We start from the raw sequence: 26,056 nt of genomic DNA, 5'->3' as shown, positions 1-26,056 counted from the left end.
CCCCAAGTTCAGCCTGAAAAACTGTGTCCAGTACAGTCTTGGGCAGTAATCTCCAGCAACGAGGGGGTGACAACTGAGTTGAGGGGAGCTATCTCAAGACACACTGGAGCGTGGTCAGAGTATATTCGGGCAAAATGAGTTACCAACCAAATCCAGGGGATCATTCCCCGTGAACAGAGCCAATAGTCAAGGCAAGACCACGTGGCACGGACTGCTGTAAAAAACGTGCCATCTCAGCCGGCTGTGTGTACCTCCATGCATCCTCAAGTCCGTGTTCCTCAAGTATCCCAGAGACAGCCTAGCGTGCATTAGTCTAGTGGTGTGGTAAGGGGTTGGACTGGTCAGCTTCTGGGCGTAGGATCGTGTTGAAATCCACCCCCCACCCCCCAACAACACATGTGTGGAGCATATTTCCAGTATGAGTCCCCAGAGAGTGGTAAAGTAGTTGGGATCATCCTGAATAGGGCCATAGCTACACGCCCAGGTAACCGATTGTGTGCCTAAAGTACCCCACATATTGCAGCTACGATCTAAAGTATCATTGTATGTGTCCCCCAGTATGAATGGTGTATTTTTTTTTAACTAAAATAAGCGTACCACGAGAGTACGTCGAATAGGAGGAGAATACCCGGGCGGAGGTCCATCTACTACCATAGCATGAAGGATGGCGGGGGTCCATGTGTGTCTCTTGAAGTAGAGCGATTTGTACATGATGACGATCCAAATACACCAGAATCTGTCTCCTTTTTCGAGGGTCACGCAGTCCCCTAACGTAACTATCGTGAATGTATTTGTTAAGAAGCGTTGTCATTATTCATTTAATAATTAACGTGTTGAAAGACATGTATCTTGCAATGACAGAACAACAAAAAACATTCCCATCCCTCCCCACTCACCAACAAGAAAAAATCCCAGCAAAAGATGACGTTGAAGCAGACGTCTAATCTCAAAACCACCCCCTCCCACAACGGCACCCCAATCGTGCCGGTATACAGCCACCCACCCAATGAGTCCCAAGTGAGTCCATAATTCAAGTCAAGTCAAGTCAAAAAGGCTTTATTTCGACATATAACAATATCTTAAAAAGCATACATACAATTAAAATTCGTTTCAGTACATTTTTTTTTTTTAAAAAAACGTAAGTTTTTACTATAAATGAATCTATAAATCCTAACAAAAAGCATATAGTTTAAAACAATCCATGGTATAAAATGTAATTAAACAATTTGCCTAAGTCTTTTTGACCGGATTCGCCATGCCCACCCAAGGTACTTCGAGGTGGCACATGCGTAAAAAGTACGAGTGTCCGAAAGAAGAATCCTTAGGGCCACGTTACACTGCCTAGTACCCAGTGTGCGACACATGGGTTTTAGCCATTTTGACCGTGGGATTTTATATGCAGGACACTCAAATAAAAAGTGAGGGACGGATTCTTGGCGTTGTGGGCAAAAGGGACACCACGGAGCAGTCTGGTATGGAATTTTCCAATGGCTAGTAAGTTCCATTACGGGGAGAAGACCAATTCTGAATTTGAAGTACAGGGACCTTTCCCAAGGGGCTGAGATAATGTCCAGATACAGTTCTCTAAAGGGGGTATCTTTGGACTCCATAAACTTTCTGGTCGACTTGCATATCGAGGAGGAGGAATTCCTTCTATTTGACACCCAGTTCCAATAAAGCTGTTTTATTGTTGTTTTGGGCGGGGCTGACTGTTGGTACCATGCTTCTTCCAGCCCCAGATTGGTAAGTAAAGCTTTGATATCCGTTAGCCACTTTATTTTCGCCCACCCTGTCGATCTTAATATTCCCCGTAGACCATCCGCATAACTTGAGAGTTCGGGGACTCTCCAGATGCGGGCCCACAGAAGCAAAGGGCGTAACTTCGCTAGATCTTCAATAGCCCGACAGCCCATGTCCAATTGCAAAGGCAGGATGGGGACAGAAGGGCCAAGGGACATCAGGCTTCTCAAGAAGGTGTTCTCAGCTCGAGTAAGATCTTTCAAGTTCGACATTCCCCATGGTTCCGCCCCGTACAATGCGGCGCTTACTCCTCTAGCCGCGTAGATGTCCAAAACTGCGGCTATGGGTTTAGTTGAGGCTGCTCTCTGCTCTTTTAGCAGGGTCCCAGTTACTCTTTTTAGGTTCAACAACATTTTGAACAAATGCTGGTCCCATTTCATGGAATCCACCAACCTGATGCCCAGATAATCGAAGGTTTTAGTCCTGTCCAATGCCACAGAGCCCAATGTTGGCGGTGGGCCAAGTTTTTGCGGAGGGTTCAAAATAAGGTACTTTGTTTTATCTGTATTTATGCAGAGTCCTCTTTTTTTACAAAAATCGTCAAAGCCTGAAAGAAGCTGTTGCAGGCCCATTGGCGATTTTGACAGAAGCAAAGTATCGTCCGCAAAAAGCAGGGTGGGAATAGAACGACCTGCCAGGCGAGGGGCATCCGCTGGAATCCTTGACAAGTGGTCCACCACCCCATTAACGTAGAGCGAAAAGAGTGATGGGGCAAGAACACACCCTTGCCGCACTCCTCTGTTCACTTCTATTCTTCGGGTCTTTTGGCCATTGGGACCCCAGCGGATTTGGGCATAGTTGTTTTCATGAAACTTCATGACCAAGTGGAGCAGGTAAGGTGGCAGGCCAAGATCACTGAGAACCTTCCATAAGTTATTTCTGGGGACCAAATCGAAGGCCGTCCGGAGGTCGATAAAAGCAAGATATAGTGTGCCCTTGCCGATAGTAACGACCTTCCAGTAAATCATAAGAAGCCTTAGCGATTGTTCAATTGTTCCGGTGCCAGCACGGAACCCTGCCTGGAGATCCGAAAGGATCCTGTTCTCATCTGCCCATTGCTGTATTCTAGATAGGAGAACCTTGCCTGCTACTTTTTGCGAACAGTCTATCAGGCTGATCGGCCTGTAATTCCCTGGATCTTCTCTCGAACCTTTTTTGTGCAGGGGGACCACTTCGGCGGCCATCCAGGAGGCAGGCAGAGGTGCACCCGCCATGGCAGCGTTCAAAACAGATGAAATCATCGTACTCCAATCATCTAGGTCAACACGGAGCAGGTCACCCGGAAGACCATCGGGGCCAGCCGCCTTGCGCGGGACAAGAGATTTTATTGCACCTTCCGCTTCTTTCTTAGTGAACAGATTTTCCTCGGGACTCTCCCCCTCTCGAGGTGGTTGTGGTAACACGGAATCCAACGCTTCAACTGCGGTTGCCGTGTACAATTTCGAGAAATGTGTAAACCATAGGTCCTCGGTTATGTTGCAGGTGATGACTGTATCGAGGGGTCTGTTTTTCTTGTGTACTAAGTCCCAAAAACCTTTTGCGTTTTTTTCGACGCTAGCAGTTCGGAGATCCTGCCAGAACTTGTCTTCCCAGTCTCTTTTTGCTGTTTTGAGCTCCGTTTTATAACCCTTCTGTTTGGTGGCTATTAGGGTGGCGTCTCCACTTTTCACAGCCAATATCAGAGCTCTCTTCATGGCACGACACTCCTACGAGTACCATCCTGGCTTGCCCTGCCGATTGTCACGATTTGGGTTTCCTTTTTTAATTTTGGCCTTAAAAAGGTCTCCAATTGACAGTGAGACCTCGCAGAACAATGCTGTAATCTGATTTGGGCAGATAGGTTGGCTTTTTAAAATGGCACAGGCTGAAGAGGTAACAGCTCTGATACATGCCATTTTCTCCTCATCTATTGCCACTTTGTCCCATTTCAGACGTCTTAAGCAGTTTGATGGAACCACCCCTCCCAGTGGCCCTGTCACTAGTGCATCATGATTTCCGCTTCCTGGTATTATCTCTTTCCACCAGATTGATAGGGTCAAGGAAAGAGCATTATGGTCACTTTCCAGGGAGGGTAGGACAATCATATCCTTCATATGTCCCCACAAAGAAAAGTTTAGAAGGATGTAATCAATCCGGGAAGAGTGACCAACCCTATTATATGTATGTGCCCCCGCTAAATCTGATGGTGTCCTCCCATTGGCTGCCCTTAGGCCGTGCTCTAGAGTGAGGGAATTTAGCTGGATGATTCTGGGGGTCCAACTATTTATGATGGGAAGATCAAGTGACGGGACACCTCTCCTAGAATCTTCATCATATAAATCCAGGGATTCATCGGACAGCAAAGGCTCGAATGTACAATTAAAGTCCCCCATAACCAAAATTAGGGAATTGCTACTACACTCACCCAGGGCTGCCTCCAGGTCCAAGAGCGTTGGTGACAAGGCTCTCCCGGAGGCCCCTCTTGTATAGATGTTGATAATCTCCAGTTTTTCCGCACTCCTGGGACAAGTTACAGTGAGGTGCATCAAATCTGGTGATTTTTGGGGGTGGTGGTGAACCCTCCATCCCAAAGTGATGTTTACCCAAACCAAGAGACCTCCGTAGGGACGACCTCTTCCCGAGGCTGGGATTTCAGCCGGGACAAAAAAGGTGGCATAACCTACTCGGTGCCTTGGTTCTACGCACCACGTCTCTTGGAATGCACAAACTGAGTGGGGTTCAACGAGCGCCACCCAGTCTGGGACATCTTGCTTGCTGCTTAAGCCTGCCACATTCCAACTGATGATTTTCAGAGGTACATGGTACTGGGGCTCATTACAACCGCTATTCCCACCCTGTGGACCCGGAGTTTGAAGTCCAGTCACAAGTTCAAGATTATTTGACCCGTCACCTAAAATAATAGGTAGAATTGGGGTAGGCGGGGGATGGTGCACAACATTATTGGTCAAGGGTACCTCCCCTACTATACAAATTGTATTAACCCTAGGGGGGGAGACATTGATTACCACTGAGTTATTAAGTCACCAGCCCCAACCCTGTGGAGTGGCTGGTTGGGTAGGAGTCCATACCCTTGCTCTGGGGTCCAAGATTGGATAATGAGGGAACCATACTCCTCTACCCCCATCTTGGCAAGGTTTATTGAGCCCCATTAATGGGGGGGGGGCGATAGAAATACCCCAAATCCCTAGTTTGTATGTCGCAGAAGTTGTGATGCGACTGTTGACTACAAATCATGCCTGCTGCTCTGGGGTCATTGAAATTAATCAAAACGCAGTCCCCGGTAATAGCCTTGCGTCTGTTCCCAATCCAACTCACGCGTCGGACGAAGGCTATTCTACCATCTATGTGCCCTGGGAGGGGTCTATTAACTTTTAGCCAGGAGAGAGTCTTGTTTCTGAGTTCAGAATAGGACTCACAAGAACCCTCTTCAAGCTCGGGTACCCCTGTTAGAATAACCACATATGGCTTACAGCCAGGGGGAAGGCTAGCATTTGGCGTGCGCCGTTTTACCCTATCTTTGACCGGAGATTTTACTGTGATTTTTGCTGGAGATTTGGTCACAGCTTGTATAACAGGAGTGAGAGGAGATGGGGTTGTAACACCCTTACTTGCAGTTACTGTATCTCCAGTTACCTTAGTGTTAGGGGCAATAGGCTTGGGATTTGCGGCAAATTTGACCTTAAGTGCCTTGGGGGCCTGGGTGCTAGATTTGTTCATCGGACGGGCCAAACTAGACTCAAGAGTAGTAGTAGATGGGGGGGGTATGGTTCCAGTGTTGGGTTGTTGAGATTGGGGAGCCTTAGCCAAGGCGGGCGTTTTTTGACAAGATGAAGGCTCAGGGAGGGCTGTAGAAATAGATTGAACTAATGGAGCAGCACCACTCCTTAGCCCACCGTTTTCTTCAACCTGTGATTTAGCGTGAAATTTAACTAACGATTTCACTGCATAAAAGTTGTCCAGCATTGACTGCTCAAGTGAGGCTAGTTTGCGTGTGAGGCCATCAATCTTATCTACAAGAGGCATCACCACAGACTTAATAATGCTCTCGACTTGAGGGAAAATGCTAGCATCTATAGGAGCCATTTGACCAGGAATACCCTCAGAGGCAGAATCTCCAGTATGGGCCGCTTGGGGTTTTAAGTGAGGAACCTGATTCGGGGTAATACCCCCTTTTGATATAATGTTCCTGCTAACTTTACTGTGGGGTTTTAGAGAGCCTCCCCTACGGGGACTAGCGGGACGCTTTCTCTTCTTTTGGGGGACTATACCTGGGGCTGGATTCCCTGCAGGTGCAGTTTGAGGGGCTACTGCTCTAGCAGTATTAATATCAGAATGACCTGCAGTGAATAAGGGATTCACAGCTTCACTAACAAGCACTGGGGGGCTCGAGGCGTCAAGGATATCGTAGTTACAATCTGGGATCTGACCCCCTGGTGATGGAATACTAGGAAGGGAAGAAATTGAATGTGTCGGGTCAAGCACAATACTTGGAGCTGTGGTGGTTACCCTTTCTAAGCTAGCCCTAATCCTACTCACTCTCTCGTCAATAGTAGGAGAATCAACTATTAACAAAGGAGTTAAAGGAATATGACCAGGGCTATCAGCTAGGGCAATGGCGCCCAGAGAAGAGCGCTTATTAGACATACTCAAGGAATCCCGTGATAACCTTCGCTCTGCCAAGATTATCTCCTTCTCAACTATGGAAACTGCACGGGTGATAAACTGGTCCATAGTACCTAAAACAACGTCTCCTGCAGATTTCTTTGTCTTACAGGATCGCGTTCCTGAAGCCATTGTCCTGGAGGCTGGATGTCCGCTTTACGGAGCCAAGAGATGTGGCCCAGCCCGGCCTCCTTCGGCCCCGGACGGCCACAGACGGTCCCGCCCTTGTCCCGGACTTCTCCCGGGACGCTCCCGCGTAGCGGGTAGTTACCTTCACTTAAGTAGGAAGTCCATCGGATTAAAGGCGGGGCGCGGTGATGGCCAGGGAGAGCGGCCAGCTGGTCAGAGGCGCGGTGAGCAGGGACTTCTGGGATTGGAAGTCCTGCCCCGCTCGCTCGCAGCCCTGGTCCTCCCACGCTGATGTAACACAAGTTGCCCTTGACCTCTGGGGCGCAGCGGGACCCGCGAAGCGGGTTCCGCAAGTCGTAGAGTGGTTACAGGGACCAGAAAGAGTGTCTGTTGAAGGCAGCAACAGGCAGCAAACGCCAAAGGTTTCCCACGTCGAAAGGTCTGATTCCGCCCTTTAAAGAACTAAAGGCGGGGCGCGGTGATGGCCAGGGAGAGCGGCCAGCTGGTCAGAGGCGCGGTGAGCAGGGACTTCTGGGATTGGAAGTCCTGCCCCGCTCGCTCGCAGCCCTGGTCCTCCCACGCTGATGTAACACAAGTTGCCCTTGACCTCTGGGGCGCAGCGGGACCCGCGAAGCGGGTTCCGCAAGTCGTAGAGTGGTTACAGGGACCAGAAAGAGTGTCTGTTGAAGGCAGCAACAGGCAGCAAACGCCAAAGGTTTCCCACGTCGAAAGGTCTGATTCCGCCCTTTAAAGAACTAAAGGCGGGGCGCGGTGATGGCCAGGGAGAGCGGCCAGCTGGTCAGAGGCGCGGTGAGCAGGGACTTCTGGGATTGGAAGTCCTGCCCCGCTCGCTCGCAGCCCTGGTCCTCCCACGCTGATGTAACACAAGTTGCCCTTGACCTCTGGGGCGCAGCGGGACCCGCGAAGCGGGTTCCGCAAGTCGTAGAGTGGTTACAGGGACCAGAAAGAGTGTCTGTTGAAGGCAGCAACAGGCAGCAAACGCCAAAGGTTTCCCACGTCGAAAGGTCTGATTCCGCCCTTTAAAGAACTAAAGGCGGGGCGCGGTGATGGCCAGGGAGAGCGGCCAGCTGGTCAGAGGCGCGGTGAGCAGGGACTTCTGGGATTGGAAGTCCTGCCCCGCTCGCTCGCAGCCCTGGTCCTCCCACGCTGATGTAACACAAGTTGCCCTTGACCTCTGGGGCGCAGCGGGACCCGCGAAGCGGGTTCCGCAAGTCGTAGAGTGGTTACAGGGACCAGAAAGAGTGTCTGTTGAAGGCAGCAACAGGCAGCAAACGCCAAAGGTTTCCCACGTCGAAAGGTCTGATTCCGCCCTTTAAAGAACTAAAGGCGGGGCGCGGTGATGGCCAGGGAGAGCGGCCAGCTGGTCAGAGGCGCGGTGAGCAGGGACTTCTGGGATTGGAAGTCCTGCCCCGCTCGCTCGCAGCCCTGGTCCTCCCACGCTGATGTAACACAAGTTGTCCTTGACCTCTGGGGCGCAGCGGGACCCGCGTAGCGGGTTCCGCAAGTCGTAGAGTGGTTACAGGGACCAGAAAGAGTGTCTGTTGCAGGCAGCAACAGGCAGCAAACGCCAAAGGTTTCCCACGTCGAAAGGTCTGATTCCGCCCTTTAAAGAACTAAAGGCGGGGCGCGGTGATGGCCAGGGAGAGCGGCCAGCTGGTCAGAGGCGCGGTGAGCAGGGACTTCTGGGATTGGAAGTCCTGCCCCGCTCGCTCGCAGCCCTGGTCCTCCCACGCTGATGTAACACAAGTTGCCCTTGACCTCTGGGGCGCAGCGGGACCCGCGAAGCGGGTTCCGCAAGTCGTAGAGTGGTTACAGGGACCAGAAAGAGTGTCTGTTGAAGGCAGCAACAGGCAGCAAACGCCAAAGGTTTCCCACGTCGAAAGGTCTGATTCCGCCCTTTAAAGAACTAAAGGCGGGGCGCGGTGATGGCCAGGGAGAGCGGCCAGCTGGTCAGAGGCGCGGTGAGCAGGGACTTCTGGGATTGGAAGTCCTGCCCCGCTCGCTCGCAGCCCTGGTCCTCCCACGCTGATGTAACACAAGTTGCCCTTGACCTCTGGGGCGCAGCGGGACCCGCGAAGCGGGTTCCGCAAGTCGTAGAGTGGTTACAGGGACCAGAAAGAGTGTCTGTTGAAGGCAGCAACAGGCAGCAAACGCCAAAGGTTTCCCACGTCGAAAGGTCTGATTCCGCCCTTTAAAGAACTAAAGGCGGGGCGCGGTGATGGCCAGGGAGAGCGGCCAGCTAGTCAGAGGCGCGGTGAGCAGGGACTTCTGGGATTGGAAGTCCTGCCCCGCTCGCTCGCAGCCCTGGTCCTCCCACGCTGATGTAACACAAGTTGCCCTTGACCTCTGGGGCGCAGCGGGACCCGCGAAGCGGGTTCCGCAAGTCGTAGAGTGGTTACAGGGACCAGAAAGAGTGTCTGTTGAAGGCAGCAACAGGCAGCAAACGCCAAAGGTTTCCCATAATTGTCCACAAGCCCTGTAAGACTGGGATATTACCAAGGAGTCGAATTGTGCGGAGGTTAGTTAACTTCCACTAACAGTGCGCTGTAGTTCAACTTGAAACTTTTAATGTTTCTTCTCCTGTTTTAATTCATTATTTACAAAAGTTCATGACTCCATTTTTTCTTTAACTTAGAGTTTTATTGATCAGATACTTTTCTTCATTCATTAGAGAATATTTTTTCATTTAATATCCTTGAGTAAACTTTACTCAAGGATATTAAATGAAAAAATATTCTCTAAAAAATGAAAAAATATTAAAACATTAAAAGTTTCAAGTTGAACTACAGCGCACTGTTAGTGGAAGTTAACTAACCTCCGCACAATTCGTCTCAATTAAAGACACGATTAGGCATCGTGTGACAACGTGTAGCGCTAAACCAAGAATCACAAGTATTAAGAAAAACTTTAATAATAAAAAAAGTGTGCACAGAGACCAAAAACTTTTTATATTACCAAGGAGTGCCAGCAAACAGCAACCCAGAAAACAAACAGACAAGGGGGAGCTTCCATAAGGGGGTTGCCAAGTGAGCACTACACCCTTCCCATGACCCGACATTGCTGCAGCGTAATCCCTGAGGAACTGGCAATACAGAGGAGGGGTGCTCAGTGAAGTATAAAAGATATCTAGCAATTTCACATAAATGTAGTTTCCAAAATGTAACAATAATGGTTATAGTAATAAACGCCATCAGGGCACTTATCTATTCAAGACCGGCCAGCATTAACGGTGGACCCTCTAGCGGCACATGAGCGATGAGATTATGGAAGGAGAGACAAGAGTCCAACATGAAGTACATATCACAACACATCTCCTTGAAGTCTTTCAAGAAGTCAGAGCAATGTCAACATGATGCTGATTAGCTGCCAGGAGGTGAGGACGATCTAGAAAACGCGGTCCCGTCTCGGCGAACGCTTAGTGTTCTTCAGGAAGTAGTATACTTGATGTGGAATCGTACAGATAATGTGTTTGTCGTCATGAAAGATCCATAGTTTTGCAGGATATAGACGGGCTATTCTATATTGGCCTTGCAGAGTTTTTGCTTTGCAGGGAGAAATTTTCGGCGCGCCTCCTGAACTGCAATGGTATAATCCGGGTAAATAGGGACAGAATTACCTTCAAATTGCAGTGGTTTGACTTTGCTGGCTTTTTGTAGTGCAATGTCTCGGTCTCTATAGTTAAGGAGTTTGGCAATGTTGGGTCTTGGGGTAGCTCCTGGTGGGGGGTTGTGGCCCAAGGGAGCGGTGGGCATGCTCCACTACAAGATTAGGTGAAAAGGAGTCCGCACCAAGTGGGCCTTTCAGGAGACGTTCCACGTACTCTTCAATTCGCCCAGTATTGGTTGTTTCTGGTACACCTACTAAATGGATGTTGTTGCGGCGGCTCCGAGCTTCAATGTCCTCGTTTTTGGCCGCAATGACCTTTAGCAGTTTATCCATGTTTATGACCGGGTCTTGTAATTGAGATGTAGTATTTTTGTTCTCAGAAATGCGACGTTCGACCTCCTTAAGCTGACCATCGAGCTTGTCGACCTTGTGTACCAGGAAGTCAAGGCTGTTGTTCATTGTATCCATCTTCCCGGACAGGTCCGATAGACAATGCTGAACTGCTAAAAGAAGTGTCGTAGCCTAGTGTCACCAAACGTCCCGGTACTCCTGCGAAATTGCCTTGTGGAGAGGATGACTCGAGGGAGCAGCAATGTACACCGGGCCGTAGCAAGTCATTCTAGACTATTCCCATTGGTGCGTTAGCATTGGAACGCGATGCTGCCAGTAGAGGGCGCACTCCACGGAGAAGGCCTCATCTAAGTAGAAGGACCACCAATAGAAAGGTTACAGGGAGTATGTTACCTGATGGGGCTGGCGGCGTGCAGCAATCCTATGAGGAGGCCTTGGGTTTCAGGCTAGTTCTGGATGACGGTTCTGAAAAGGCCACACGCTTGTAGGGAACACACCAGAGCCACGTTTAAGGCCTTCTGCGTTAAGTTGTTAATTAGGAAAAAGGGTCTCAACAACATCGCTTACAAGTGTTCCTGGACCAGTTCCCACCCGTCAGGCGCCATCAAGCACTGTGCGGCCTGCAAATGTTTGCGTGTCCTGAGGCCTAACGGCTTATGCACATGGTATCTCAGTCCTCAGGCGTTTTATTTCTGGCGTAGAGGCAGAGCGCTGCCCAGCCGGTACAGGGTATCAGGTGCCCCTTGGATGAAGTGAAGCTCCCGTAGATGTGCCAGACTTGTATGTTTGAAATAGGGTGAACCTGTGCAAGTTATAGTTGCGGCCTCGGCTAGTCTCCAAACGTTTTTTTGCGGTCCCTCTAGGGAAGGTTGTGAATGCAGAGACTGGAGCGCGCCACGGGACCCCCCCCCTAGTGCAGCAGCTCCTTCGGGCGGTAGTTGCTCCACAGGAGGTAGGGTCGATGCCGGTTGGATGTAACTGGGGAGATTCTGGGCTACACAGCTTATATTTGTGGTTGTTGCAGGGTCAGAGACTGGGGACAAGCGTGAGCCACTTCCGTCCTCCGAGGCGGAGATCTCGAACCCGGCCGACGGGCGGAGGTGCTGTGCCGTCGGAGGGGAAGGCGCGGGATGGCTCCGCAGTTCGGGTCAACCCCAGCAGTCCGGAATCAGTGAAAAGCGCGCGGCTCACCTCCGCATGCATTAGGGTGGCAATTGTGAGCGTCACAGGTGATGATCAAGTCCCGCAGGACATCGGCACTTTGTAGAGGGTACTCAGATCGCGCCAGTGATTAGGCAGGCCAGGACTACGTGAAAGCCGGGGCGCTTGCTTAGGGACGATCACTGAGCAGGGTTCCAGCCCGAGTATTCGCCTCCACGCTCACCGCAAAAACAGCTCCGCCCTCCTGTAGCCTCCACACAAGAAGCGTCCTGTCTTTCGCCCAGTGTGTCCAAGGGGTCTTGTGTATAGGCAGGTTACATCATCAGGAGACTATTACTGGCAGATAAACGGATATATTTCGGATTTCTTTACCTAGCCTCCGGAGCCTCACAGGTGTGCGTCCATCTTGGATGTGCGCCATCTAGCTCTTCCCGCTCCCTTTAAGATTTTAATTCAGTGTGAAAACTTGTGGCCTTAGAGCAGTTGATGCTACAGGCAGTTAAGGAAATTAAGTAGTGAGAAGAAATTCTATTTAAATTCAAAGGGGAAATATAACTAGCTAAATCTGCAGAAAAGTCATGATTGACTTCTATGTTTTTTGATAGTGTGAACCATTGATGCGTCACTGTGCATTTTTCCATTCCCAACCTAAAGCGGAGATGCGAATTGCCAAATTTGGAATTCTACTATTTTCTATTTCTGGCATTGTGACACCCACACACATTCACACACTACACTTTGGAAAACAAGCAAAAGATCGATCAGTTATTAAAAGTGTGTAAACTGTAGAAACTAAACTCATACTGGTTTGGAGGATCTGACCAAAGAGGCACTCCTCCCAATCTCAGAGAAAGTTACTGCAAAAATACAGTTGGCCACTGCACTTGAAGGTTCCTCTTTCTTCATTGCTTGTGAGGGACCCACACAAAGAGTTTGCAAATAAAGAAGGGCCCCGTCCTTTTGTGAAGAGCGCATGCTACTGCACTTACTGTGTTTTTAGAATGTTCAGTGCAGTTTGAGACACTCTTGTATGAAATATCCATTGCCCGCAACCTTAGTCAACCAATTAGTGCTGTTTTTGTCACACTCATGTGGTTGTTTCATTACATAAAAAATTCTTGTTAGTGCTAAAAGCTGCACAACTGAAGGAACTGGCAGCTCTGGTCTTTAGCAGTAAAGGGCAAAATGGAAAAAGGCAGATAAACTATTATAATCCTATTTTTTTGATTGTGCTATATGATAGTGAGTTTTAATGTAAAATGCCATTATTGTCTAAACAAAATGTGAAAGTATTACTAAACTAATTGTTTTTTTTTTCTTTTTCAACCATCACCATTTATTTATTTACTGGATTTGAGGGGTAACATTTTATACCGTCATTAAACTCTTAAATTCATTGTAACTCTTTGCCTAGATATGTCAATGGTCCAATGTTCATATGAAAGTGCCACCTTGGGAAATATTGGTTTATGCTGTTCACACAATGTATTTAAAATGGTTGTCGCAAACCAGAAATTCACTGATCTTTGTCTATTTGTTATTTTGGTGATCAGAGTTGCACGTGATCTCCTAACTGCACGCAATCTTCTTTTTTGCACCGTAGGTTAAAATTTCAGCGATCTATGGGAGAACTGGAGTCATTGACGAAAATATATTTTTCACTCTTGATGCGGTCAGACTTCCCCAAGGGTACTGCCCTAAAAGAACAGACACAGTCAGTGTTGTGGTGGTGGAGAGTAATCAGTCTTGCTACACCTGGAGAGCCTTATGCATAGCTCCTGTTGACAGGAATGGGTAAGTCAATCAATCAATCCATGACTTGTAAAGCACAACTATCCGCCCGTTAGTTTCACAGTGCACATCCTGACCAGAGCCTTTTTTTAACCTCATCCGTGCAGTGCAGATTTACCGCAAGTGCTGGTCCCTAATGAAAATGGGTGTGGTCATGACGGAACGGTTCCATCATGAGCACAGCTCGACCGATGCTCATGACGGAACCGTTCCGTCATGAGCATCGAAGGGGTTAACACAAAAATGTATTATTGTTGGTTTATATGTACTGGAGGGACAACATCTCAATATTGATCCATTACAGATTTGTTTGGGACAAACATTCAAATAAGAATATTGATTACTCGTCTTTGATACCTAAATGTGGTTTGTGTTTCTTTTACAGCCTTATAATTAATAATGTAATTAAGACTTGTTGCGACTATAAGTGTTTTGTTGCTGCTCATCTTGAAACTGTGCAGCGGGTTCTACAACCAGGTTTAACTTCCATTTGCTTTTTACATCATTCACACTAACTTGTGTTATGATGTGTATGGATTTCTATAGCCAGGTAACTTGACTTGTAATTTCTCTCAATCTCTACACATTGTGAGTGTCACAGTGTGTGATTTGATGTTCAGTGTCTCGGAGCCCACATTTATCTAGCAACGTTTTTGTTATTGCGCCTTCTAGTAATAACTGCCCAGGAGGGAGGCCAGCTTCCTTGAGGTGTGTGAATGATTTCCAGAAGAGTAAGTCTCCTATCATTTCTATACCAGAACTCAACCAAGCCAGCATATGCTTGCCCATGTAGTAACCACACTGACCCTGAAGGTCTGACAATTGTGTTGCTGGTACATATGCATTGGCAAATTTGTTTTCCTCAGCCACTGCGTCCAACATCTCAATGCAATACGGAGCAACCTGGGGTGTTCTTTGGATAGTGTTCTGTCTCTGAAGTGTGATGTTCAGGGCTCCTGTCTTTCTTTTCTTTTCGGACAATGTGGTTTCTGAAGGTGTGCCCACTCTGAAGCCATTGTGCAACCCATTAGAGATGGGCCTCCAAGTAGTAATGTTTAAAATCTGGTGCCTTCAGGCCCCCTTTTTGTGATCAGGAATTTCTGCTTCATAAGTGTGACTCAATGCCTACTCACACCCCAACTGAAATGAAGCAACAAATGACCACGTTCTCTAAAAATGTACAATAGACTAGGTAATGCAGGCAGTGGGTCACCATCAATGGGCAGAGGCTTCGAGAAACACTTGAGCCAACATGACAACTTTCAGATGTAATCTGGTGACCTCGGAGCAGGTAGTTCCTAAAGCATTCCACCAGTTTATTGCAGCAGACAACAATCCGAGTCACTACCCAGTGGCTCTTGTTCCCTTTAAGTGTGAGGGGGTGGGGTTCTCAGGTTCCTTGAGGGTTGCTGTGAGTCCATCCATGCATGTGGATTGTCTGCTCAGGAATGACTTCAAGCAGACCATCTGGCAGGAGGTGGAGCTCAGGTCTCACTTGTAGATGTTCAGGTTGCCTGAGTTGGTGTGCCACGCAGTCCATTGCCACCGAGAGGGTAGTGGGGAGGACCTGGAGCCTGGAAGAATGACCCAGATGCCTGCCAAAAAGAGAAAGGGCAGGGAGTGCAGGAAACCCGCTCCTAAAAATCTCACAATACTGGAGGAATCTAAGCTGAGGGTGAAGCCTTGAAACCAATAGGGAAGGACATTTCTGCTCTGGGGAACCTACCTGAGCTGGCAAACTGGCATAAGAAATGGGGTCCCACCAGGAAGGAGTGCAAGGTGCAGATGGAGTGCCCTACCCTGAGAAGATTATGGAGCCTAGTGCAAGTGTGTTGGTGGGCCCCCAGTGCTACAGGGCCTTCCTATTGGAACTGGCTCATGGCAAAAGCAGGTCATCTTGGGCAGGACAAGACCTCTGAAAGGCTTGTTACCCACTTTTATGGGCCCAGGATGACAATTGCCTTAGAGGCTGCCTGCAGGTCACATCCTACTTGCCAGGCCAGTAGTAATCCGGTAGCAAGTTGCAGGGCTCCCCTGCAGCCATTCTCCATCGTTGGCACTTGCTTTGAATGGGTGAGCATTGCCGTTGTACCATTGGAACCCAAAACTGCCCTTGGCAAACTGTTCATCTTGGTCTTGGTGAACCAATGCTCCCAGTACCCAGAGGCCATAACTCTAAGATCAGTAACTGCCCCCCGATTGACAAGGACACTGATGCAGATCTTTATCGGCGTGGGGTTCTCCAAAGATTGCATATCTGACCAAGATATCATCATGACGGCATACATGAACTCCTTGTGGAAGGAATGTGGGGTAACCTATAAGTTCTCCATTTCTTACCTCCCCCAAACTAACAGACTTGTTGAATGCTTCAAGACCCTCAAAGGCATGATCACCGTTCTGTCAAAGTCCTTAAGACGAGAGTGAGACGTCTTCCTGTCATGCATTTTGTTTTTCTACAGAGAGGTACCGCAGAAGGGAGTTGACGTCAGCCCCTTAAATTTCTGTCCCGGCACCCTGTGAGCTGTTCTCTCAGTCTGATGAAAGTGGACCGGGAGCCAGCTCCCAGGAGTGCTCCCCAGTATGTGGTGAGCTGCACGCTGGCACTTTGTACTCAGATGAAAGGGCTTTTGAAGGAAAACCAACAGAATCTAGAAGCCAGTCAGGAGGTCAGCGTGGACAGAAAGTGTGGGTTTAGGAGCCTATGGAGTCCCTGGCGCGTAAAGACCGCTGGTGGGCCCAATGAGGTAAAAGAGTGAGGCCCCGTATCCTAATAAACCTCAAGACGCCAGGAACCCTTTAATGGTTTTGCACGTCAGTCTCCTCAAACCCACTTCAAGAGGTCTGAGGTAACTATGCTTCTTTTTACAGACGATGGACTGGAGGAAGAGAGTTGACCTTCTTCGACCTCCTTTCTTTCAAGAAACAGATGGTCAGTGGAGGGTGTGAGCCTCTACCCTAACCCTAGATCAACAGTTGTTGGGGCAGTTTGCCTCACTCTTCTCCCATCCCCGAGGACTCACTACATGGTATACCCATGATATTGAAGCTGGGGTCAATGTCTGTGAAGAGTAAAATCTAGAGGCTACATAACCAGTTGAGAGCAAGTATAAAGGAGGAAGTCTTCGAAATGCTGGAGTTAGCGGGCATTGAGCACTTAAACAGTCCTTAGTCCAGCCCAGTGGTGTTGGTCTGCAAGGCTGCTCTTCCAGGTGCCACCCCATAACGTAGGTTCTGTGTGGATTACTGTGGGCCCAATGCTGTCATATGAAGAAATGAGCCCAGAATCTGGGTTCGGAGACCTGTAGCGTGAAACATGTTGACCATATACTAAACCTACCTACATAGTTGGTCGGTTATCAATATAACCCCACTTTTAATATACTGTTCTAGGAGCAAAATAAATCATTGAGGCCCACTAGCACGGTATTTTTATTCACACTCATCCACTCCACCTCACTTTTTCTTTAACACCACACATAGTCCTTCACTACTACAGTGCTCCTACGTAGTTCGCAAGTCGCAGCACGCCCCTTTTCGTAGAGAACTGGGATGGCCCCTATGATGAAGCATGTCACCATGAGGAAACTCCGGTGAGTGAGGGGACTAAAAGAGACATTTTTTCTTTCTTTTTTCGGCTACACTTAATAACTTTTTTTAAGCTAGCCACCAAACGAGACAGGTCTCCGAACCCAGATTCTGGGTTCATTTCTTCATATGACCTTTTAGGAGGACGACCTGCTCTTCAGTACCTCCTTTTCCCTCTGTTTATACAGGCCCAATGCTGTCACCAGGACTGATGCCCACCTCACCACCAAGCTGATGAGCTCCCCACAGTGACCCTTCCAGTTTCATTAATGCCCTTTTGGTTAAAGAAAGTCTCTGCCACCTTCCAGAGGTTGGTAACCAGGTCCTGGCTGGGCTGGAGAACTTCATTGACAGTGCGGTCAAGTCAAGTCCATATTAGCTTTATTCGGTTAAAAATTTAAAACCATCAAAGCGCAATACAAAATATCATAGAATAAAAGGTACATTACATACATCTATAAAGTGTAAAAACACATTACAACTTAACATATGTTGTAGATGAGAAGACCATATAAATCACATAACGCCATCATGAAGAAAAACACTTGGATTTCAAATAAATAATTTAAAAGTTTTATCACCCATTGAATCTTCCTTCTAAAATCCCATAATTCCTTGATTAAATCGTCACACCAAAAAATGTCATCTTCCAAAAAGTCACTATGTGCAAAGGTGGGGAATGGGTGCCGCAATTTCTACACCATGTTTCTTCGTCTAATGGTCCCCGTGATGTAGCTGGCTACCCCAAAGCACACCAACGGGATTGCAAGTACACCAAGGCCGGCCTAACTTGCTCGAAGCTACAGCCCTTTAATAATGGCAATATAAATTTATTACGTAATAGGACGTAAAAATAGCAGAAAAAGACAAGGTGTAAAGTATTCTGCACTGAAAAATTATCACGGGGGCAGGGCCCCAAAACCCCCTCCTTAGCAAAACCTTTTGGGAAAGATAATAGTCATGGGAGCATGTTATACTTGAACCTTATTAATACATACAAAAGATATGGCTTGTTTATATAGGTCAAGTATGGCTGGATTTCTCTTCCTATACTCCGCATTACAAAGCTCCTGACTGAAGGTTTGGCCAGTTCCCCTTCCTCCCTGATTAACATTGCCCTGTTAAGAAACTGGGTTTTTATTGCTTTAATAGCCACCTTACTTAGAGCCCTAGGATTTGTAAACCGATCAGGACTGCCCAAGATATCCATTTGAGTTTTAATTAAGGGTGGGCGGGCGGCTACGCTCCGTGCACGGAGTGTGCGTAGTGCCGGCTTCTACGCATTTTGCGTAGCAGGCGTAGAATCCGGCACTACGCACGCTCCGCAGACGGAGCATAGCTGGCCGCCACCCGCCTCCCTTCCGCCCTCCCTAAATACTTTAAATTAGGAGTGTAAAAGAATTAAAAGGCACTTACCTTGCCCGCCGCTGCCCGCCGCGTCCCCGGGGCTCGCTATCTCCATTCTGCCGTCTTGTGTACTAATGCGCATGCGCGGGCGGCTGCGCATGCGCATTTCTCACGAAAAAATGCGCATGCGCGGCCGCCCGCGCATGCGCATTAGTACACAAGACGGCAGCAATGAAGATAGCGAGCCCCGGGGACGCGGCGGGCAGCGGCGGGCAAGGTAAGTGCTTTTTAATTCTTTTACACTCCTAATTTAAAGTATTTAGGGAGGGCGGGAGGGAGTCCTGTGGTGCGTAGTGGGGCTACGCGGAGTGCGGAGGTGGGCGTACTTTCTCGCCCACTTCACGTAGCTTCGCGAAGCCCCACTACGCCCAGGGCTAGTTTTAATGTATCGTAGCCATTGAATATCAAGGCCTCCTATCTAGGGACAAGCAGTCTTTAATTATCAATTGATTTAAGTTGGGTGACTGCTGCGCCCAGATTCTCAACCAGCCTAATAGTGGGGCCACAGCGATCTAATCTAGAATGTAGCCAGCGGCCACGTTCTCATGGACATTAAAAGTAGCAGCAGATGCTGGGAGCGACAGCAGCTTTCGTAGAAAGATGTTTTCTGCTACTTGAATTTCACTGGCATCTATGTAGCGCCATACCGCACTCCCATATAACGCCATTGGGACGCACTTTGCATTATATATTTTCATAAGGTCTGGGAGTGGCTTTGAACCTATCCATTTTGCAAACCCTAACAGTGCCCCAGTCGACCTAGATAGGCTATTCTTTTTAAGGTTACGTTACATGGCCCATGACCTTCTATCATCAAATAATATCCCTAAGTATGGGAAGGTTGGCACTTTAATGAGCTCTTGCCCTTTACAGAAAAATGTTGCCTTCTTTGCCCGTCTCCCACCTATTATCATAGAATGTGACTTCTTGAAATTAGTTATTAGATTGAGAGAGTCCATAAAATCAATAAAACTATCTAAAAGAGATTACAGCCCTCTTGCTGTTCTAGCCACTAAAGCTGCATCGTCTGCATACAGCAAAGCTGGAATCTTTTTTAAGCCTACTGTTTGGATGTCTTTGCAAGATGATATTAAAGCCTCTCCCAAGTTATTTATATAAAGCGTAAACGGTAATGGTGCAAGGATACATCCTTGCCTTACTCCTCGCTTGACCGACCATGCTTCAGTTAAACTTCCGTTTTCGTTATAACGGACCGCAGCAGTATTATTTTCATGAATATCAGCCAGGAAGGATATTGGTGCGGGTTCCAGCCCGATACCAGAAAGAGAAGCCCATACCTTTTGCCTATTTACAAGATCGAAAACAGTGGACAAATCCATGAAGGTTAAATGGATATCTCCCTGCTTTACGACCGTGTACTTTCCTATAATCAAATGTAAGTTAAGGCATTGGTCTACTGTGCTTTTCCCCTGTCTAAAACCTTACTGCAGGTCTGAAATAATGGAATTTTTGTCCAGCCAATCTGTAAGACGTGCTAGTACCACTTTTCCCATTATCTTGGCAGCAGAGTCCAAGAGTGAGATGGGCCTATAACAGGCCGGATCTTCTCTTGAGCCCTTTTTATATATTGGAACTATGACCGCTTTGCCCCAAGACATTGGGAAACCAGCCTTAGTGGCAGCATTAAAAACTAAAGTTAAAATCTTTGCCCACACACCAGGATCAGCCCTATACAAATCCGCCGGGACCCCATCCGGGCCTGGTGCTTTCCCCTTAGCTGTGGACAAAATAGACTCCATAACTTCCTCCTCCAGGAAAGTAATTTTTGATACCCGGGCAGAATTGCAATCCGATGTAGATGACAATTGTGTACTCTCAGAGTATAGGCCACTAAAGTGATCAACCCACCTTTCTGGAGAGATGAGGCAATCCTTAATTGTATTGTCTGCCTCATCAAAGACTGGGCTATTAATCACTTTCCAGAAATGGGTACTACTCTTTAGGATACTAGCTTGACTCAGTTCGTCCCAGGCCATCTCCTTGAGCTCGATTTTTCTTGATTTAATTGCAGTTTTATAAACCCTCCTAGCCTCCGTAATCTTAGTAATATCTCTTGCAGACTCTTTCAGCACCTCCAAATGGGCAGTGTGAGCAATAATGCATGCTTGGTCAAACCATTTTTTAAATTTCTTAGGCCTTGGATTCACCCGCCGAGTCAAGTTGACCGCTATCTGTTTTGTGATGCGGTCAAACGCACCTAAAATTTCCCTTGGCTCAGAGTCGATATTAGTACATATGCTCAAATCCTTAGGGTTACAATTATACAAGTTACCAAGGAAATCGGCCGGAGTAATTACCTCCCATCTCAGCATTCGGCCCTGGCAATTAGCAGCTATGTTAGAGTTTGAAATGAGGGTCAAAGGTATCTCACATTTAAGGGCCTTAATTCTAATATCCATCATAAGGGGATTATGGTCACTCAGCCCATTCTGAGTTACTCCAAAAGAACCAATACGGTCCATCAAAGGGCATGATAGTAAGATGTAATCGATAATGCTATCATGCCCATGGCCCATATAGGTTGGGATCGGGCATGCAATATCTGATTGTACTGGGCAAAACCAGTAATGGGCGGCTAAAAGACTCTCTAAATATGTCCCGCTTCTCTTGTGCTCAAAATGGGTAACCCCCCTGCAGGGCAAATTCATACTCAGTGCTTTGTAAACAATTTAGGTGACAAACTTGAATGTTAAAATCTCCAAGAATTGAAACATGGTGAGGCGTGTCAATATTTAATTCAAAATCATCCAAGAATGAAGAGAACGCTTTTAAGTGATCTAATTCATCTCGTTTCAGGCTAAATAATAACAAGAGACCCCCCCCCCTGTCTCCCCATTATTGATGGTTCAGCAAACTTACTAAAGGAGAGATAGCCATCCAGATGATAAGGGTCTCTAACCTCCCAAGTTTCCTGCAATGCAATAATGTGACATGTTGACAAAAAAGCCTCCCAGTGTATGTTCCCTCTTTTTGACTGCAACCCAGCGATATTCCATGAAAGAATCTCTACTTTGTTCGTGTGTGCAGGCTGCCCTGTTACATTCTTATCCAAAGTCATTATACTAATTGGATGTGGTTGGACAGACTGGCGTATGGACTCTATTTGATAGTCAGCCGTCTTGGGCGATAGTCTCCCCTCTTATCATCTGTCCGGTAACTGGCTGGAGCATTGCGGGCTCAACCCTATCCTGCAGTCAGCCTTGTTCGTCTAAGCCAGACAGAGCCTCAAAACTGTTAAAGACCGGACTTAATGAATTAATCCCCCCTTGTGGTCTCACTTGGGGTTTATAAAAATAACCCAATGGGAGGGCAGCGATGCAAGTGGTATCGGGAGAATAATCTTGCGCTTCCAAGGTCGTTTGGGCAAAATCACATCTGCTAAAGTTAACGATGACAGTCACCCCTTATCTTTTTAGGCGATTTTCCGAGCCATGCCACTCTACGCACCATCAATATGCTGTTTGAAAGAAAGGGTCTAAAACCTTTGTGCCTGGTAAGCCAGTCCACCGTTTTTTTTTTTTTTTTTTTTTAAATTCTTTATTGTCAGTAGTTCAAAAGAGATATTCATACTTTCATTCGTTAGTTGCATTTACATATCATTAGTATGAGTAAGCAGGAGAAAAGAGCAAAACATATCGTGTGTCTTCAACTATCAATGTCCGCCACGTTCAGGTACTGGAGCAGTTAGGAGTAACAAGCATATGTAGATCGTGGCCCAATTCTGCTTCCTATCCATAAGGTGTTCCCTGACAATACATTTCTAACATATTCGTCTGAGACTAATAATTTGAAGTTTTAGAAAAACAAAAAAGAAAGAATAAACAGTAAAACCCAACTATGGTCATCATTGAGCAATGGAATGTGTCCATCCATATACAGTCTTCCACAGGTACATTTGTTCAACCTTGCGCCTAAGGTAGCGTTACGTTCCCGTATTTTCCCGGCCTCCCCCATCATTGTGCTGGCATACCCTTTTCCTGCTAGTCCTCGTCATCCTCCGATTCTGAGTCCTCACCCTCCGGCAGGGCCTCACATGGTTCTCCCCTATATTTGTTCTATGGCATCCATACCGTATTCCACTTGCGGGGCATGCCCTTAACACATAGACTGCTCTTTCCTTCACCATTAGGAGGCCCATATTCCTTATCCACCCTGCCACCGTTGGCAACTCCGGGGCCCCCCACCTCTGTGCAATGTCTCGTTTGGCCACTGTCACCGCCAGTGTGACCCATAGTTGTCCATACCTGTTTAGGTCCATAGGGTCCCAGATGTTCAGGAAGCACTTACGGGGTTCCGGCAGGACCGATACATTGACAGCCTGTGAGATTGTGCGCATAATCTGCCTCCATAGTTCCCTGATTTGAGGACATTCCCATAGCGTGTGGAGGAGAGTTCCCTCATCCCCGCATCCCCTGAGACAGTACGGGTGTGGTGCCCTTTGTATTCTGTGAAGCAGTGTGCGAGTGTAGTAGGTGCGATGTAAAATTTTAAGCTGCACTAGGCGGAACCTGGCCGAAATGCCTACCTCTCGCGGCGAGGCAAGCGCCTCGTTCCACTCCGTGTCATCCATTTCACCCAGTTCTCCCACCCACTTTTCTTTAAGTTTCTGTGTGGGGTCTGGCAGGTTATTTATCAGTTTTTTGTACGTGAGTGAGGTTGCCTTCTGCTCCATAAATTCGGTCAGTAACCTGTCTTCCAGTGGTGATGATTCTGGGAGTGTGGTGTCTGGTGGGATTGCCTGTAATAGAGCGTGTCGGATTTGCACATACCGGTATGTTTCAGAGGGACCCAGACCGTATAGCTGTTGGAGCTGTGGGAAAGGAATAACCGTGCCCTTGTCCCAGAGGTCCCCAACCACCGAGATCCCTATGGTATCCCACCCTGCGAACCCTTTACATGTCCGCAGGTTTCCCAGTCTTTTAGTGTCCCACAACGGAGTTAACCTGGTAATTTTACCTTTCCACCCCAGACGTGATTGTGCTGCATGCCATAGCGTTGCCGTATGAAGCGTTGGGCCAAGCAAGGCCTTTACTTGCGGGTAGTTGTACAGCACTGAAAGCATGCCTTCAGTCCCTAGTTGTGACCAGTCCGCCTTATACGCGGGGTCCTCCCGTGTGACGTGGATCCAATGATTAACAACCTTAAGCTGGGACGCCCAGTAATATAGTTGGAGATTGGGCAGTGCGCTCCCCCCCTCGTACCAGCTCTTCACCAGTTTATTCTGCGCTATCCTTGCTGGGCCATTGCTCCATAGCAAACTGGAAACCAATGCCGCGACCTGTTGGAAGTATCTCGGGTTCACCACATAAGGGGAGTTTTCAAGCACATATAGAAACCTCGGGAGGGCCGTCATTTTATAGAGCGCCGCTCGTCCTAGGAGGGTCAGCGGTAGTGTAGCCCAGTATTTGACATCTGCACGCAAGCGTTGCAGAGGCGGCCGCAAGTTTTCGGCATAGAATTCCGTAGCGTCGGCAGTCACAAAAATACCCAGGTACTTAAATGAGGTGGTGGTGATCTTTAGGGGACAGTCGGCTGGCAGCACTGGACCTGGGCCCTTGAGTACATAAAGTATGGACTTAGACCAGTTCAGGGTGTAGCCCGAAGCCTCGCCGTGTTCATCGCATAGAGCCAACAGGGCAGGGACCCCTTCATTGGGCTTGATCATGTAGATCAGCATGTCGTCCGCATATAGGGAGACCTTGTCCTCCCACCCGTCCTCCCAAGTGATGCCTCTGAATAGTGGCATCGCCCTGAGCATGACTGCCAGCGGCTCCAGCACCAACGCAAATAGAAGGGGCGATAGCGGGCACCCTTGTCTGGTTCCCCGTCCCAGTGGAAAGGTTGACGATATGTGACCATTTGCAACCACCTGCGCCATCGGCAAGGTGTAGAGTAGTTGCACCCATGCAAGATACTTTGGGCCGAATCCCATTCGGGTCAGGACAGCAAACAGGTACTCCCACTCCACCAGGTCAAACGCCATTTTTGCGTCTAGGGAAAGTATTACAGCCTGGTCTGTAAGAAGGTGTGCCCGTGCCAGCACCCCATGCACCCTCCGTAGGTTCAGCGCTGTGCTCCTGTGAGGCATGAAGCCCGATTGATCGGGGTGTATCAGGGTACTCAGATGCTGGGTCAGACGATTGGCCAGGAGCTTCGCCAAGATCTTCGCTTCTGTATTGAGCAAAGAGATGGGCCGGTACGAGGCACAGTCTGTCGGCGGCTTGGCTGGTTTGGGAATGGCCACGATAGTGGCCGTGCGTTGGTCGAGTGGAAGCAGTGCTGTCTCCACGCTTTCATTGTACATGTCCAAGAGAGGCTTGGCCAGCACCGAGTCCATCGCCTTATACCATTCCACAGGAATTCCGTTGGGACCCAGAGCCTTGCCTGACTGCAATGCCTGTATCGCTAACTGGATCTCTCCCTCCGTCAGGTCCGTATCTAGTTCCTGCTGTGCTTCAGGAGCGAGCACAGGGATAGAAATGCTACTAAGCGACGCCAGGGCCTCCTGTTCCGTGACCGATCGTGTCGGTGTGTAAATTGCCTGGAAGTGGTGCGCTAGTGTGTGTACTATTCGTTCTGGGTGAGTCTGCAGCCGGCCCCTAGCATCATATAGTCGTTGTATCCCCTTGTTACTGCTGCCCCGCTTGTCCAACCATGCTAGCATTTTTCCTGCCTTATCTCCCACATCATATATGCGGTGTGCGGTGTTCGCTAGGTGTCCTTTAGTGACCGTGGTGAGGTGCGCTTGGTGCTGCTGCTGTCGGAGCTGCAGCTCATGTGCGGTGTTAGGGGTGGGGTATGCCATATGGGCGGTGTTCGCCGTGTGCAGTGCCAATTCCAAATTCGCGAGTTCAGCTCTGGATTCCCTTTTATGCCCAGTGATGGCCGATATGGATGCCCCTCGTAGGACCGCTTTGTACGCCTCCCAGAGTACCGAGGGTGAGGTGACCGAGCCCATATTCTCGTTGAAGTAGTGTGTTGTAGTCAATTTAAGTTTTTTCCTGACACCAGGTATCTGCAGATAATTAGGATATATCGGGTACACTCTAGCGCGCTTTTGTTCTTTGGTAGAGAGGTGAAGGGATATCGGGGAGTGGTCAGAAATGCCTCTCAGTAGAATTTCCAGCCCGTCTATGGAGCCCAGTCCCACCCCCAGAAAGAAGAAGTCAATACGTGAAAGGCTATCGTGAGGGGCTGAGTAGTGCGTGTAGTGCTTCGCCGTGGGGTTCAAATGACGCCACACATCCGTGAGGCCCATGGCATTCAGGAATCCAGGAAGCGTGGCAGTCCCCCTCTGGCGATCTCGTATGGGAAAGGTGTCCAGTAAGGGGCCCGTTATAGCATTGAAGTCTCCCCCAAGGATCATATCACCTTCCGGGAGATCAATGAGAAACTGCCCAAGAGCTGGCAGTGCTGTAGAATGAAGTGCTGGGGGGATGTATACAGACACCACATTGAGGGGCCTCCCCTCCCACTGGCCTGAGAGCGCAGCAAAACGCCCTTGGTCGTCTGTCTTGTG

The 26,056-nt window shown here is 48.4% G+C and overlaps 1 protein-coding gene across 2 annotated transcripts in view; it reads left to right on the top strand.

The window, feature by feature from the left end:
- Positions 1-26,056, top strand: part of MOV10L1 (Mov10 like RNA helicase 1) — a 1,040,774-nt gene that overhangs the window by 89,907 nt on the left and 924,811 nt on the right. For both annotated transcript variants that reach the window (XM_086967454.1, XM_086967456.1), the window contains exon 5: positions 13,334-13,524. In XM_086967454.1, the coding sequence (XP_086823580.1) occupies positions 13,334-13,524 (191 nt within the window). The remainder of the gene's footprint in view (positions 1-13,333; positions 13,525-26,056) is intronic.

Source organism: Lissotriton vulgaris, chromosome 1_1 (genome assembly GCF_964263255.1).
Source record: "Lissotriton vulgaris chromosome 1_1, aLisVul1.2, whole genome shotgun sequence".
NCBI lineage: Eukaryota > Metazoa > Chordata > Amphibia > Caudata > Salamandridae > Lissotriton > Lissotriton vulgaris.
The sequence above is the reverse complement of the archived record's forward strand: the minus strand, read 5'-3'. Positions and strand labels throughout refer to the sequence as shown.